The sequence below is a fragment of the Embiotoca jacksoni genome, unplaced genomic scaffold (assembly GCF_022577435.1).
Source record: "Embiotoca jacksoni isolate LCO1_2020_lvr unplaced genomic scaffold, fEmbJac1.0.p SCAF_132, whole genome shotgun sequence".
Lineage (NCBI taxonomy): Eukaryota > Metazoa > Chordata > Actinopteri > Embiotocidae > Embiotoca > Embiotoca jacksoni.
Window position 1 is genome coordinate 167,951 of NW_027185266.1, and position 17,048 is coordinate 184,998.

Sequence of the window (17,048 nt, forward strand, 5' to 3'; positions counted from 1 at the left end):
TAATCTGCGTTGTTGTTGTTGTTGTGGTGGTGGTGGTTGTTTGTTGCGTTGTTGAATGTCTCCGTGTCTCCTTCCAGGTCCCGGCATCGGCGGTTTGTTCCACCTGGCCGACGACCTGGGCCGCGCCATGGAGTCGCTGGTCAGCGTGATGACGGACGAGCAGAGCGCCGATCAGCACGAGGCCCTGCCCTTCTGAAGTCCCGCCTTTTAATAACCCCTCCCTCCCTCCCCACTCCCCCGACCTATCGCATGCTTTTTCTAGTCGAAACAACTGGATTGGAAACAGTTTACAAAGAGAATATATAACGTCTATTTTTGTGAAGGATTGCGGGGTTCCGGCAACGACGCGTTAAAAAAAAAAAAAACAATTAAAAAAAAAAAAAACAAGGGGGTGGGGGTGGGAGGGCGGGGGGGGGCACACAAGCATTATAACTTGTAGATTTCAGTAGTTTCTTAAAACGTTCTGAAGTTCGGTTTTATTATTAACAGAGGCTGGTTTTTAAACTTCTATGCAATTGTATAAAACGAGAGTCTGGGTTTTCGGGGGGGGGGGGGGGGGAGACGAGATACAAATAAGTGCGTTCGGTGTCTGTCGGGCGTACGAGGCGCGATTAAAATAATACAACAAACGTAGTGTTTACGTGCGGGAGGAGGGGGGAGTAACCGTTCGGAGTGGCGTCGCCCGGGTTACGGGTCGGCAGCACTTTCAAGTGAAATTATTTGAAACGATTCGAACATGGCAAGAATGTCTTGGAGGAGGCGACGCAGGAAAAAACTAAAAAAAAAAAAACCGCGTAACTCGGAGCGCTTCCCGCCAGAGTGTTTTTTTCTTTTTTTTTGGAGGGGGGGGGGGGTTGAAGGATCGCGCCTCGTACGTTCGCCGTCTCTTCCGTCGCCGAGGGAAACCCGCTCGAAGCATTTCAGACATTTGTATCGGAGAGAAGAACGATTGTAATCATTCGGGTGCTTTCTACGACGAGGAAACGGAGGAACGACGTCGGTCCACGACAGCAGTGCGCAACTGTCAAAGGGAAATGCAGAAATGCAGAAATGCAGAAATGCAGGCATCCTGGATCTTTACAGTACGTCGTCTGCGAGACCGCGTGTGTGTGTGTGTGTGTGTGTGTGTGTGTGTGTGTGGTGCCTAATTCCCATCTGGACATTACAGCTTTTTTTCATTTGATTTTTCAGGCGGGAAAAACCTGCATGTTGCGTTTCCATCGGTCGCTCGTCCGCTCCTCCGTCCGTCCGTCCGTCCGTCGTCCCGTTCGTCCGTCGCCGCGGCGACCGCGCTTACGCCTCCGTCGGCTGTGTTTTGCGCCTTCGGTGGAGCGCGCCAGCCGAACGGACGCTCGGAGCCTAAAACGAGAGGCGGTAATTAGAAAATGTGGAAAGTGTGTGGGGGAGGGGGGGGGGGGGTAACGCCGAGTGGAAAGTTTGTGACATCACAAACCGACGAGAGGCCAGAGTGGGCGATCGAACGCGACGCGGTCGGCGAACGCTGCAGCCGTCGTGTTGGTAGTTTCTTGAAAGTCCGAAAGAAAAAGAAAAAGGTCAAATCGTCCGGCGCCGCTTTTGGACCTCGTGGCGCACCGAACCGACCGTCGTACCGAGTGCGGCGGCGTCGACGAGGCCGCTAGCTCCGAGGCGGTTTATCGTTGTCGACGACGACGGCCAATGGACAATAAACGTCGGTAACACGTTAATGCGGGGGGGGGGGTTGTTTTTTTGGTAGTTTTTTTTTTCTCTTTGGTTTAAAACGCGGTTTGTTTGTTTGTTGTTTGGTTGGTTTGTTTTTCTGCCGTCGGAGGCGTTTCCGATATCGGCAACGCGCGACTAAAACGAAGTCCATCCTTATTTAACGTTAGTCACCACTGGGAGAACAAAACAAAAGAAAAAAAAACAAAAACACGCAGGTTTTTATTATTTGCATCCGATTTCTGCAGCGCGATCCGAGAGGTGTTTTTTTTTTTTTTGGGTGTGTTTTTTTTGTTGTTGTCGTCGTTGTTGATGATCCAGACACTGAATTTGATTGAAGTTATTTTTGTTGTTGTTGTTGTCGTGGTTGTTTGCTTTGTCTTTGATTTCTAACGTTTGCGTTTCATTCTCCAAAATGCATTTGTTTGTTTTTGTTTTCTCTCCCAAGTCAACGCGTCAACACTTCACAACATATCAGATTCCACCAAATATATGCCTTACTACTGTATTATAAAATGCTTTACTGTGTATCAATAAAGCACGCAGTTATGTCCACCCGACTCCCGCCGACTCTTTGTGCATGCTGAGGACACGCGTGTGTGGACGGGTGGACGGGTGGACCCGGAGGTGAAGAAGACGGGTGGAGGGAGGGAGGTGCTTACAGGGCAACTTGCTTTTTCCAATGTTGTCCCGTTGCTACGTTGTCGTTCTTCATCACGGTTGTTGTTGTTGTTATTACTTCAGCAATTATGATGCAATAAATAGTCGCGGTTAATGGGTGACGATGGCGTGACACTATGGGCAGTGGGTGGCACTGTCGGGGAGGGGGGGGGGGCACGTGAGAGTGGGGGTGATTTATTTATGAAGCGATTTATATATACATATGTATATATACATATATATATATACCTACATATATATGGACAATGCATTACAATGTGATTACAATGCAGCAGCTGAGAGTCTTTATACAGATATATCTATATACCTATATATATCTATACAGATATATCTATATAGATAGTTATCTTGATGTTTTTGTTTTGACAGATATCTGTATAAAGATATGTGTGTGTAGATATAGTTATTGACAGTAGTATAAATGTAAAGTTGTTGTTCCTGCTGCTGCCGCCAGGGTGAAGAGGTCCACAAATGGTGGGACACTTTTTTTTTTTCTTTATTTCGACGACATGACAGTTTGAAGCTCGCGACATAAATGTGCTCTGTCGGCTGCCGTAGTCTGGAGGAAGATTATGAGGTGGCGCACATCAGAAACCACGTGGGTATTGGTGTACATGCAACTGTCACGATGATGATGATGATCTAGAGGGGGAAATATACATATACATATACATATATATATATATATATATACATATAGGCAAATAAAGATGAAACGGTTGAAAGTGGCGACTAAATTTAATCTCTGGCCGTAAAATGAGAGACGAGTGTTGTTGTTGTTGTTGTTGTTGCGGACCAATCAGAGAGCGTTCGTTGGGGTGGGCGGGAGGTGCTCCGCGCAGGTGGAGCGCGTCACGCCGGCACAGCTGCGGGCTCGTGAGCAGTGAGTGCGCCGGGTCCCACGGAGTCTCGCTTAAAGCTCCGCAGCCTTCGTCCGTCGCTGAGCACGTGGACCACCGGAGGAGCAGCCCCGCGAGCCACAGTGTGTCCGAGGTTTGACTTCGTACCGTTTGTGTCGTTACGTTTAACATTGTGATTGATTGATTGATTGATTGATTGATTGATTGATTGATTGATTGATTTGTGTTCGTCCCTCTCGTGGCCGCAGCCCCACGCGTCAGTCTTTGAAGTAACTTTTGAAGCGTTATGTTACCGTTGAACTAACCGGTGTCTTGTTTCCTTCAGGACGTGTCCTGCCGTGTCCGTCCTCCTGCCTGCCGTCCCCTCGTCCCAAAGACCGATCCGAGCGTTGGACGGTGACGTGAAGAGACTCGATCGTGATGCGAGTTGATTGTAACGTTGTCCTGTTGAAATAAAGTTGAATTGAGAAGTGACTTGTTGCCGGAGTTCTTATTGAACGCTTGTTTTGACTTTGTGGGTTTTAACTTTAAAAGTTGAAATGTGAAAAAAAAAAAAAAAAGTCTGTTTAAGAAACACCTTAACTTTACAACTTAAAACATTTTAAAACTTGAACTCGAAAACTGGAATTTGGAGTTAAAGGTTTAAAGTTGAACTAAAACGTAAACTTGAACTCTTAAACTTTAAAGCTTTAAAACTGAAACTTTGAACTTGCACATTACACATTACATCTACTTTCTACCTTTTCGTCGTTAAACTTGACACAACGCTATTTTGGACATTTTTAAACTCGTGAACAAAACCAACGAGTCTTTAAACGGCTTTGGGACATTTTCAGTTTAGTGACTTTAACGTCACTTCAAGAACAAGACATTTAGTTGAGATACTTTAAACCCAAATTCACGAAACGAGTCTTCGTTGTTCTCTTTAAAAAAAAAAGAAAAATTTTAAAAAAGACCTTTAGGAGATTTACATTCACTACTTCTTGTTTTTTGTTTTTTTTTACTATTTATGCATCGAACTGCAAATTTACATTTGATGACTTCGTTCCCACCGACAACACTCGTCACCGACACGGAAGGAACACAAAGAGTGAAACATTTAAAGGGGTCTGAGTACTTTCCTGTATATACAGACCAGAGTCTGACCTTTTCTTTCTTTCTTTTTTTTAATCTTTTAGACAAAATACCTTCAATAAAGAAATAAAACATAACCCACCATGAACCGAGGAGGAGGAGGAGCATCATCATCATCATCACGTGACCGGTTGAAGCCACACCCGTTTCCTTCCATCCGCCTCTCGTCTTCCCTCTCTGTCTCTCTCTTTTTCATTACCTGGAAAATAAAGCAGATTCGCGACAAACCAAACGGGCCACATTGAATTTGACATTCAAGCCACACGTTCGAACGGTAAAATCATCGTGTGATATTGATAAAAAAAAAAAAAAACAAGGAACGATGGAAGCCGAACCACGGCGCTAAAATGAAACGCCAACATTCATTCGGCGCCCATTATCTTATGTCGCTTTCAGTCGAATTGTTCAAATACCTACATACACGCACACGTTGGTGCTGTCCGTGGTGCTGAAACAGCCAATCAACAACGGTCGCCGCCTCCGTAATCAGCAGCTCGCCGTTTCGCCGTACATCCTCCCGGCGCTGTCCGTGGTGCTGAAACACAACACCTCCTGACCGGCCACATTTTACTCCATCTCCATTACATCCTCCTTGGATCTTTCATACACACACACACACACACACACACACATATATATATACATACTTATAAACACACACATATGAATACATATACACAAATATATACATGTATAGACAAACACACACATATATAGATATACATACATGTAATGTCTTGATATAAAGACATACATATATATAAATACATATATAGACATATACACGTGTGTGTGTATATATACACAGACATACATACCACTGTTGATTAGACATACTATATATTGATTAGACATACTATAGTATGACTTTTTTATATTTCAGACCACGTACGAGGACTAGTAAGATTTATTTTTTTTCATCCATATTTTCTACTATACTATAGGATGACTTTTTTTTACATCTTTCGGACGACAGGCTATGTATAGTATGACTTTTATTTTATTTTGGACCACATCGTAACACCTTCTAAAGAGGAGTCGTGTTTGTGCGCACCCGATGAGTACGAGTCTCTTGGTTAGCAACTCTTGAGCGTCTGGCCGTTGATCATTGACAGCAGCTGCCCGTGGAACAAAACGGTAACGACCAACACAACCGGCCACAAATGCTCCAATTGTAAAATGCAGCTCAGTGGATTTTTTTTTTTTTTTACTGCCCCTGCGGTCCGTTAATATATTCAACACAAACCAACCGCACAATATTATTATATTATATTATATGGACACAATAAAAGTGTCTTTCTTTACAAGCTGCTGATATTGAAGCAGCGCCGCTCTCGACGGACCGTTCCAGCACCACGGACAGTGCCGGGATGTATGTTAAACTGCAGTTAGCTGATATATATATATATATATCTATATGTATATATAGATATATATATCTATATATACATCCTTATGCACACATATATATGAACAAATACATATATAAATATACATCGAAATTATACATATAAATATATACACATAACATACATTATAGTTACATACATATATGCTTTTTATATATATATATGTTTTTATTTATATGTAAGTACTTTATATATAGATATATTTATGTATGTAAATACTGACCAGGATGTTACAAGTTTTACTACGTGCCTTTTTCACCGCAAGATGGCGCCCCAACTCCGTGGCTTTATTTTGTACGAGTGACGTCACGCGGCTGCGGTTCAGCGTGCTCGCTCGGCGCACGTTGTCGACTTGCAGAAAAACAAAAGGACAACACGGTGTCTCCGGCGGTCGAGACGGTCCCTCCTCTCGCGCCTTCGTTTCGGTTTGTTGCCGTTTCACACTCGGCGACGGGACCGCGGCGTCACGCTTCCCCGCGCGCGAGATCCCACCATGTCCGGGTTCAGCGCGGAGCTCATCGACTACCTGGAGGGGAGGATCACCTTCGAGGAGTTCGACAAGCGGAGGGACGAGCGGAAAACCAAGGTGAACCCGCGACGACGGTAGAAATACGTCACCGGTTTACCGGGACGCATTGAAGTCGCGCGCGACCACGTGCTGTTGTCGTCGTCGCTTTGCCGCTCACCTGACGTTTTCCTCTTTTTGTTGTTCTCCTTCCGTCCTCTCAGGAGTCGGAGGGGTTCCGCGAAGATGCGCCGGATGACGCGCAGGCCTCCACTTCGGCACAAACCCTGGCGAAAACCGGTACGCGTCGGTGTTTGTTGATTTCTAAACAACAACAAAGGGGGAGTCGGGTTTTGAATGGGAACAAAAAAAAACGTCCGCTCGTCACGGCGGATAGGTCCAGATGGGTCATACGGAGGAAAACAACAACAACTCAAAGGCACACGTGTCAATCATTCCTTGATTTTTAGCTACTTCCGGGTTATAGCGTCACGACTCAACTGGGACACTTGAATTAAATTAAGGGTAATGTTTATTTAAAACATAAGGGTAATGTTTATTTAAAACATAAGGGTAATGTTTATTTAAAACATAAGGGTAATGTTTATTTAAAACATAAGGGTAATGTTTATTTAAAACATAAGGGTAATGTTTATTTAAAACATAAGGGTAATGTTTATTTAAAACATAAGGGTAATGTTTACCTGCTATGAGGCGTTCAAATGCCTGCTGGGGGAAAAAAAAATATCGAGTTAGGATATCAAAAACAACAACCACTTCATCGTTTTGTTGTTTGTTTTTTTGCATCGTGACCGCCAAAAATAAAACACTGTAAATTGTGGTTTTGCAACTTTTATTTTTATTTAGTTTTGAACTTTTCACATCGAACCGTTTTTTCAATTTGGCTTTTGTGACAGCTGATTTGTGAAAAACAAAAACAAAAAAAACTTTTCTATTTATTTCCGCAGCTCTTTGTGCATTCATATGTTTTAATAATGATAATAATAATAATAATAAATTAATTTCTATCAATGACATGTCTCCAGAGCATGGACAAGCATTATAACTTGTAGATTTCAGTAGTTTCTTAAAACGTTCTGAAGTTCGGTTTTATTATTAACAGAGGCTGGTTTTTAAACTTCTATGCAATTGTATAAAACGAGAGTCGGGGTTTTCGGGGGGGGGGGGGGAGACGAGATACAAATAAGTGCGTTCGGTGTCTGTCGGGCGTACGAGGCGCGATTAAAATAATACAACAAACGTAGTGTTTACGTGCGGGAGGAGGGGGGAGTAACCGTTCGGAGTGGCGTCGCCCGGGTTACGGGTCGGCAGCACTTTCAAGTGAAATTATTTGAAACGATTCGAACATGGCAAGAATGTCTTGGAGGAGGCGACGCAGGAAAAAACTAAAAAAAAAAAAAAACGCGTAACTCGGAGCGCTTCCCGCCAGAGTGTTTTTTTCTTTTTTTTTGGAGGGGGGGGGGGTTGAAGGATCGCGCCTCGTACGTTCGCCGTCTCTTCCGTCGCCGAGGGAAACCCGCTCGAAGCATTTCAGACATTTGTATCGGAGAGAAGAACGATTGTAATCATTCGGGTGCTTTCTACGACGAGGAAACGGAGGAACGACGTCGGTCCACGACAGCGTGCGCAACTGTCAAAGGGAAATGCAGAAATGCAGAAATGCAGAAATGCAGGCATCCTGGATCTTTACAGTACGTCGTCTGCGAGACCGCGTGTGTGTGTGTGTGTGTGTGTGTGTGTGTGTGTGTGGTGCCTAATTCCCATCTGGACATTACAGCTTTTTTTCATTTGATTTTTCGGGCGGGAAAAACCTGCATGTTGCGTTTCCATCGGTCGCTCGTCCGCTCCTCCGTCCGTCCGTCCGTCCGTCGTCCCGTTCGTCCGTCGCCGCGGCGACCGCGCTTACGCCTCCGTCGGCTGTGTTTTGCGCCTTCGGTGGAGCGCGCCAGCCGAACGGACGCTCGGAGCCTAAAACGAGGGGCGGTAATTAGAAAATGTGGAAAGTGTGTGGGGGAGGGGGGGGGGGGTAACGCCGAGTGGAAAGTTTGTGACATCACAAACCGACGAGAGGCCAGAGTGGGCGATCGAACGCGACGCGGTCGGCGAACGCTGCAGCCGTCGTGTTGGTAGTTTCTTGAAAGTCCGAAAGAAAAAGAAAAAGGTCAAATCGTCCGGCGCCGCTTTTGGACCTCGTGGCGCACCGAACCGACCGTCGTACCGAGTGCGGCGGCGTCGACGAGGCCGCTAGCTCCGAGGCGGTTTATCGTTGTCGACGACGACGGCCAATGGACAATAAACGTCGGTAACACGTTAATGCGGGGGGGGGGTTGTTTTTTTGGTAGTTTTTTTTTTCTCTTTGGTTTAAAACGCGGTTTGTTTGTTTGTTGTTTGGTTGGTTTGTTTTTCTGCCGTCGGAGGCGTTTCCGATATCGGCAACGCGCGACTAAAACGAAGTCCATCCTTATTTAACGTTAGTCACCACTGGGAGAACAAAACAAAAGAAAAAAAAAACAAAAACACGCAGGTTTTTATTATTTGCATCCGATTTCTGCAGCGCGATCCGAGAGGTGTTTTTTTTTTTTTTGGGTGTGTTTTTTTTGTCGTTGTTGTTGATGATCCAGACACTGAATTTGATTGAAGTTATTTTTGTTGTTGTTGTTGTCGTGGTTGTTTGCTTTGTCTTTGATTTCTAACGTTTGCGTTTCATTCTCCAAAATGCATTTGTTTGTTTTTGTTTTCTCTCCCAAGTCAACGCGTCAACACTTCACAACATATCAGATTCCACCAAATATATGCCTTACTACTGTATTATAAAATGCTTTACTGTGTATCAATAAAGCACGCAGTTATGTCCACCCGACTCCCGCCGACTCTTTGTGCATGCTGAGGACACGCGTGTGTGGACGGGTGGACGGGTGGACCCGGAGGTGAAGAAGACGGGTGGAGGGAGGGAGGTGCTTACAGGGCAACTTGCTTTTTCCAATGTTGTCCCGTTGCTACGTTGTCGTTCTTCATCACGGTTGTTGTTGTTGTTATTACTTCAGCAATTATGATGCAATAAATAGTCGCGGTTAATGGGTGACGATGGCGTGACACTATGGGCAGTGGGTGGCACTGTCGGGGAGGGGGGGGGGGCACGTGAGAGTGGGGGTGATTTATTTATGAAGTGATTTATATATACATATGTATATATACATATATATATATACCTACATATATATGGACAATGCATTACAATGTGATTACAATGCAGCAGCTGAGAGTCTTTATACAAATATATCTATATACCTATATATATCTATACAGATATATCTATATAGATAGTTATCTTGATGTTTTTGTTTTGACAGATATCTGTATAAAGATATGTGTGTGTAGATATAGTTATTGACAGTAGTATAAATGTAAAGTTGTTGTTCCTGCTGCTGCCGCCAGGGTGAAGAGGTCCACAAATGGTGGGACATTTTTTTTTGTCTTTATTTCGACGACATGACAGTTTGAAGCTCGCGACATAAATGTGCTCTGTCGGCTGCCGTAGTCTGGAGGAAGATTATGAGGTGGCGCACATCAGAAACCACGTGGGTATTGGTGTACATGCAACTGTCACGATGATGATGATGATCTAGAGGGGGAAATATACATATACATATATATATATATATATGTATATATATATGTATATATATATATATAGGCAAATAAAGATGAAACGGTTGAAAGTGGCGACTAAATTTAATCTCTGGCCGTAAAATGAGAGACGAGTGTTGTTGTTGTTGTTGCGGACCAATCAGAGAGCGTTCGTTGGGGTGGGCGGGAGGTGCTCCGCGCAGGTGGAGCGCGTCACGCCGGCACAGCTGCGGGCTCGTGAGCGGTGAGTGCGCCGGGTCCCACGGAGTCTCGCTTAAAGCTCCGCAGCCTTCGTCCGTCGCTGAGCACGTGGACCACCGGAGGAGCAGCCCCGCGAGCCACAGTGTGTCCGAGGTTTGACTTCGTACCGTTTGTGTCGTTACGTTTAACATTGTTATTGATTGATTGATTGATTGATTGATTGATTGATTGATTTGTGTTCGTCCCTCTCGTGGCCGCAGCCCCACGCGTCAGTCTTTGAAGTAACTTTTGAAGCGTTATGTTACCGTTGAACTAACCGGTGTCTTGTTTCCTTCAGGACGTGTCCTGCCGTGTCCGTCCTCCTGCTGTGTCCTCCTGCCTGCCGTCCCCTCGTCCCAAAGACCGATCCGAGCGTTGGACGGTGACGTGAAGAGACTCGATCGTGATGCGAGTTGATTGTAACGTTGTCCTGTTGAAATAAAGTTGAATTGAGAAGTGACTTGTTGCCGGAGTTCTTATTGAACGCTTGTTTTGACTTTGTGGGTTTTAACTTTAAAAGTTGAAATGTGAAAAAAAAAAAAAAGTCTGTTTAAGAAACACCTTAACTTTACAACTTAAAACATTTTAAAACTTGAACTCGAAAACTGGAATTTGGAGTTAAAGTTTTAAAGTTGAACTAAAACGTAAACTTGAACTCTTAAACTTTAAAGCTTTAAAACTGAAACTTTGAACTTGCACATTACACATTACATCTACTTTCTACCTTTTCGTCGTTAAACTTGACACAACGCTATTTTGGACATTTTTAAACTCGTGAACAAAACCAACGAGTCTTTAAACGGGTTTGGGACATTTTCAGTTTAGTGACTTTAACGTCACTTCAAGAACAAGACATTTAGTTGAGATACTTTAAACCCAAATTCACGAAACGAGTCTTCGTTGTTCTCTTTAAAAAAAAAAAAGAAAAATTAAAAAAAAGACCTTTAGGAGATTTACATTCACTACTTCTTGTTTTTTGTTTTTTTTTACTATTTATGCATCGAACTGCAAATTTACATTTGATGACTTCGTTCCCACCGACAACACTCGTCACCGACACGGAAGGAACACAAAGAGTGAAACATTTAAAGGGGTCTGAGTACTTTCCTGTATATACAGACCAGAGTCTGACCTTTTCTTTCTTTCTTTTTTTTAATCTTTTAGACAAAATACCTTCAATAAAGAAATAAAACATAACCCACCATGAACCGAGGAGGAGGAGGAGCATCATCATCATCATCATCATCACGTGACCGGTTGAAGCCACACCCGTTTCCTTCCATCCGCCTCTCGTCTTCCCTCTCTGTCTCTCTCCTTTTCATTACCTGGAAAATAAAGCAGATTCGCGACAAACCAAACGGGCCACATTGAATTTGACATTCAAGCCACACGTTCGAACGGTAAAATCATCGTGTGATATTGATAAAAAAACACAAAAACAGGAACGATGGAAGCCGAACCACGGCGCTAAAATGAAACGCCAACATTCATTCGGCGCCCATTATCTTATGTCGCTTTCAGTCGAATTGTTCAAATACCTACATACACGCACACGTTGGTGCTGTCCGTGGTGCTGAAACAGCCAATCAACAACGGTCGCCGCCTCCGTAATCAGCAGCTCGCCGTTTCGCCGTACATCCTCCCGGCGCTGTCCGTGGTGCTGAAACACAACACCTCCTGACCGGCCACATTTTACTCCATCTCCATTACATCCTCCTTGGATCTTTCATACACACACACACACACACACACACACACACACATATATATATATACATACTTATAAACACACACATATGAATACATATACACAAATATATACATGTATAGACAAACACACACATATATAGATATACATACATGTAATGTCTTGATATAAAGACATACATATATATAAATACATATATAGACATATACACGTGTGTGTGTATATATACACAGACATACATACCACTGTTGATTAGACATACTATATATTGATTAGACATACTATAGTATGACTTTTTTATATTTCAGACCACGTACGAGGACTAGCAAGATTTATTTTTTTTCATCCATATTTTCTACTATACTATAGGATGACTTTTTTTTACATCTTTCGGACGACAGGCTATGTATAGTATGACTTTTATTTTATTTTGGACCACATCGTAACACCTTCTAAAGAGGAGTCGTGTTTGTGCGCACCCGATGAGTACGAGTCTCTTGGTTAGCAACTCTTGAGCGTCTGGCCGTTGATCATTGACAGCAGCTGCCCGTGGAACAAAACGGTAACGACCAACACAACCGGCCACAAATGCTCCAATTGTAAAATGCAGCTCAGTGGATTTTTTTTTTTTTTTACTGCCCCTGCGGTCCGTTAATATATTCAACACAAACCAACCGCACAATATTATTATATTATATTATATGGACACAATAAAAGTGTCTTTCTTTACAAGCTGCTGATATTGAAGCAGCGCCGCTCTCGACGGACCGTTCCAGCACCACGGACAGTGCCGGGATGTATGTTAAACTGCAGTTAGCTGATATATATATATATATATCTATATGTATATATATATATATATATATATATATATACATCCTTATGCACACATATATATGAACAAATACATATATAAATATATATCGAAATTATACATATAAATATATACACATAACATACATTATAGTTACATACATATATGCTTTTTATATATATATATGTTTTTATTTATATGTAAGTACTTTATATATAGATATATTTATGTATGTAAATACTGACCAGGATGTTACAAGTTTTACTACGTGCCTTTTTCACCGCAAGATGGCGCCCCAACTCCGTGGCTTTATTTTGTACGAGTGACGTCACGCGGCTGCGGTTCAGCGTGCTCGCTCGGCCGCACGTTGTCGATTTGCAGAAAAACAAAAGGGCAACACGGTGTCTCCGGCGGTCGAGACGGTCCCTCCTCTCGCGCCTTCGTTTCGGTTTGTTGCCGTTTCACACTCGGCGACGGGACCGCGGCGTCACGCTTCCCCGCGCGCGAGATCCCCACCATGTCCGGGTTCAGCGCGGAGCTCATCGACTACCTGGAGGGGGAGGATCACCTTCGAGGAGTTCGACAAGCGGAGGGACGAGCGGAAAACCAAGGTGAACCCGCGACGACGGTAGAAATACGTCACCGGTTTACCGGGACGCATTGAAGTCGCGCGCGACCACGTGCTGTCGTCGTCGTCGCTTTTGCCGCTCACCTGACGTTTTCCTCTTTTTGTTGTTCTCCTTCCGTCCTCTCAGGAGTCGGAGGGGTTCCGCGAAGATGCGCCGGATGACGCGCAGGCCTCCACTTCGGCACAAACCCTGGCGAAAACCGGTACGCGTCGGTGTTTGTTGATTTCTAAACAACGACAAAGGGGGGAGTCGGGTTTTGAATGGGAACAAAAAAAAAACGTCCGCTCGTCACGGCGGATAGGTCCAGATGGGTCATACGGAGGAAAACAACAACAACTCAAAGGCACACGTGTCAAATCATTCCTTGATTTTTAGCTACTTCCGGGTTATAGCGTCACGACTCAACTGGGACACTTGAATTAAATTAAGGGTAATGTTTATTTAAAACATAAGGGTAATGTTTATTTAAAACATAAGGGTAATGTTTATTTAAAACATAAGGGTAATGTTTATTTAAAACATAATGTTTACCTGCTATGAGGCGTTCAAATGCCTGCTGGGGGGAAAAAAAAATATCGAGTTAGGATATCAAAAACAACAACCACTTCATCGTTGTTGTTGTTTGTTTTTTTTGCATCGTGAACCGCCAAAAATAAAACACTGTAAATTGTGGTTTTGCAACTTTTATTTTTATTTAGTTTTGAACTTTTCAACATCGAACCGTTTTTTTCAATTTGGCTTTTGTGACAGCTGATTTGTGAAAAAACAAAAACAAAAAAAACGTTTCTATTTATTTCCGCAGCTCTTTGTGCATTCATATGTTTTAATAATGATAATAATAATAATAATAAATTAATTTCTATCAATGACATGTCTCCAGAGGAGGGGGTCAGCCCCGGGGTCCAGCTCGCCTTCGCCTCCATGCTGGGAGAAACGGCCGAACCGCCGTCCTCGTCCTCCGAGGACGAAGAGGAGGAGGACACCTTGAGCTTCGTCGACGACGAGGAGGACAAGGATTACAACGCGGAGGAGGAGGAGGAGAAGGAGCGAGGAAAGGCGGAGGAGGAGGCGAAGAGGCCCGGGCGAAGGAGGCGAGGCGGGCGGCGGGAGGAGGAGGAGGAAGCAGCAGCGGGAGGAGGAGGAGGAGGAAGATGAGGAGGAGGAGGAGGAGGGCGGCGGCGGAGGGGGGAGGACGCTGACGGTGGGCGACCGTGTTCGCGCTGGAGATGGAGCTCAACCGAGAAAACAAGAAGATGATGAAGGTGAGGGAGGAGCGACGTCCGCCTCGCTTTTTATTTATTTATTTATTTATTTTTGGATCAAATTTATGTATTTGTTTGTTTATTTATTTGTGTCACTCTGCGTGCGTTCAGGGGCGTCGTCAAGGCAGCAAGCTGCCTCGGGCTCTCAGGGGCCTCATGGGAGAAGCCAACATCCGCTACGCCAGGGGGAGAGAAGGAGGACGCCATCTTGATGTGCATGGAAATCATACGACAAGGTACCGCTCGTGTTCTCGCGCTTCGGGACATCGTCGTAACAACGACAACAAATAAACAATCGCCTCACCTCCTCTTCCTCCTTCCCCTCCTCCTCCTGCAGCGCCTCTCGCCTACGAGCCCTTCTCCACGCTGGCCATGATCTACGAGGACGACGAAGACGTGGACAAGGCGCTGCAGTTCGGCCTCATCGCCGCCCACCTCAACCCCTCCGACTGCGAGGAGTGGATCCGATTGGCCGAGATGTCCCTGGAGCAGGACAACATCCGGCAGGCCATCATCTGCTACGGCAAAGGTCGGCTCCCCTTGAGATACCTCGTAGTGGAAATAGTTAACCCCCCCTCCCCCCCCCCCTCAAGTTGTACTTCATACTTCCCCCCCTCCCCCCCCCCCTTCCTCCCTCCCCCCCTCCAGCCATCAAGTACGACCCCACCAACGTGCGCTACCTGTGGGAGCGCTCCAGCCCTCCACATGCGCCTCGGCGAGCACAAGCAGTGCATGGACGGCTACCGCAAGATCCTGTCGCTGCTGCCGCTGGAGGACGGGGAGCACTTCATGCAGCTGTCCAAGGACATGGCCAAGTAGGTCGTCCCCCGGTCGCCGGAGTTTTGAAAGTGAAACGCGGTCCCGTTCCGTCCACTTGTGACCAGCTTTACCAAAAAATAAATAAATAAATAAATAAGAAATTAAAAAAATTAAAACGGCAAAAAAACAACCGCAAGTTTTTAACCTCCCTAATGCCGGGTAACCGCAAACGGAACAACACCCCCCTCTCCAACCCCCGATGCCGCGTTACCGTGGGACTATTTTTGTGTTTTCTGATCGGCCCGCGTTCTCACCGTTGCTTCGCCCCCCCCCCCCGTTCAGGAGCTACTACGAGAGCAACGACCTGCCGTCGGCTCTGAGCGTCATCGAGGAAGCGCTGGCGCGCCACCCGGCCCTGGTCAGCGACGACTTCATCAACATGGCCGCCGAGCTCTACATCTCCAACCGCCAGTACAACAAGGCCCTGCAGGTGCGTCCCTCAGCCGTCGCTCCGGACCCAAAACAAAACAAAAAAAACGCCCCAAAAATTCCCCGCGTTAACGAGTGTCGTCGCCCCCCCTCTCCCCAGGTCTTGGTCCCGCTTTTCGGGGATCGTTTTGGTCCAAGCCGAGCCGGCGTCGGACGTCGCCGTGCCGACGCCGGAGGAGAAGGAGAAGGCGGCGCCCGAGGAAGAGGAGCGGAAAAGCGAGGAAGGCCCCAAGTCGAAGACCGTGGAGGAAATGGCCGCCCGGGAGAACGGTGAGTGGCCTCTTCGCTTTCCGACGCGTCGCCCTTCTGGAGAACAACGGAAAAGGATTTCTCGTGATTCGTTTTTCATTCGTTTTTTTGTTTTTTTTTGTGCATTTTTGGATCGTAACGAATCCAGACGGCTAAATTCAATTTCCAATTTCGGCGTATAAACAACCTCGCGTTCGGTCAAACGGACGAGGGGGAACACCCCCCCCCCCCCCTCCCCCAGTAAAATGCGCCGGCGGGATCCAAAGTGGCCGTGAAGGAACCAAAAGGAAAATGACGTTTTCCAACCACCCCGGCTGAACTCCTATGTAGCGCCACGTAGCGTCGGCGCTAGCTCCTTAACGCCATTGATTGTCCGCGACGTTTTCTCCAGGTGACGTCGAAGACGTCGAGGTGCCGGACAGCGTCCCGGTGGACCTCCGGGCCAAGCTGATCGTCTGCCTCGTACACCTGCACGTCTACCCGCCCCTGGAGGTAAACCCCAACCACAACAATCACAGCCGTATTAAGAACTCGTAATAAGGACTAAGGAATGACTCGTCGGCCTTTTTTTTTGTTTGTTTGTTTGTTTGTTTTTCTTTTTTGCCCGTGTTCCTGCAGGCCTTGGTGTCCACGCTGATGGAGCAGAGTCCGGAGGAGATCGGCGACCTCTACCTGGACGTGGGCGAAGCGTACCTGGAGGAGGGCCGGTACATGTCGGCGCTGCCGCTGCTGTCGGCGCTCGTCGTCTCCGAGAAGTACAACCTGGCCGTGGTGTGGCTGCGGCACGCAGGTCCGGACGAATATCTTTCGATCCGACCGCAACAAAAATAAATAAATAAAAAATAAATCCATTTAAAGGCGCTCCGAAGTACAAGGCGGCAATTCGAAGCGGATCTCCAATTTGGCTCCAATGTAAAACGCGCCCCCCCCCCCCACTCTCCCCCTCCACCCCCCCCCCGTGTC

General features: G+C 45.8%; 2 protein-coding genes and 3 long non-coding RNA genes across 6 annotated transcripts in view; 4 read left to right on the forward strand and 1 right to left on the reverse strand.

Moving 5' to 3' along the window:
- LOC138196809 (dystrophin-like) overlaps positions 1-2,253 on the forward strand; it is a 137,202-nt gene extending 134,949 nt beyond the window's left edge. The window contains 1 exon segment of the mRNA XM_069147172.1: positions 78-2,253. Within this exon segment, the coding sequence (XP_069003273.1) occupies positions 78-196 (119 nt within the window). The 3' untranslated portion in view covers positions 197-2,253.
- Positions 2,254-2,733: 480 nt separating this feature from the next.
- Positions 2,734-3,709, forward strand: LOC138196813 (uncharacterized). Its single transcript, XR_011178153.1, has 2 exons — positions 2,734-3,372; positions 3,565-3,709. It is a non-coding gene; the product is annotated as an uncharacterized lncRNA (long non-coding RNA).
- Positions 3,710-6,116: 2,407 nt separating this feature from the next.
- gtf3c3 (general transcription factor IIIC, polypeptide 3) lies at positions 6,117-16,984 on the forward strand. Its single transcript, XM_069147175.1, is given in 15 exon segments — positions 6,117-6,368; positions 6,512-6,593; positions 14,207-14,448; positions 14,486-14,536; positions 14,538-14,588; positions 14,700-14,774; positions 14,776-14,824; positions 14,926-15,117; positions 15,237-15,286; positions 15,288-15,403; positions 15,690-15,839; positions 15,913-15,991; positions 16,022-16,106; positions 16,477-16,577; positions 16,704-16,984. Coding segments are annotated over 15 exon segments (1,629 nt in total). The 5' UTR covers positions 6,117-6,275; the 3' UTR covers positions 16,917-16,984.
- Positions 9,491-10,631, forward strand: LOC138196816 (uncharacterized). The gene is made up of 2 exons (XR_011178156.1): positions 9,491-10,289; positions 10,474-10,631. It is a non-coding gene; the product is annotated as an uncharacterized lncRNA (long non-coding RNA).
- On the reverse strand, positions 10,540-13,546 carry LOC138196815 (uncharacterized). Of its 2 annotated transcripts, none has more exons than XR_011178155.1 (3): positions 13,410-13,546; positions 11,378-11,500; positions 10,540-10,605 (listed from the first exon to the last, which is right to left on the reverse strand). It is a non-coding gene; the product is annotated as an uncharacterized lncRNA (long non-coding RNA). The 2 variants fall into 2 exon arrangements; XR_011178154.1 differs by lacking the exon at positions 13,410-13,546 and adding an exon at positions 11,722-11,879.
- Positions 16,985-17,048: the final 64 nt, after the last annotated feature.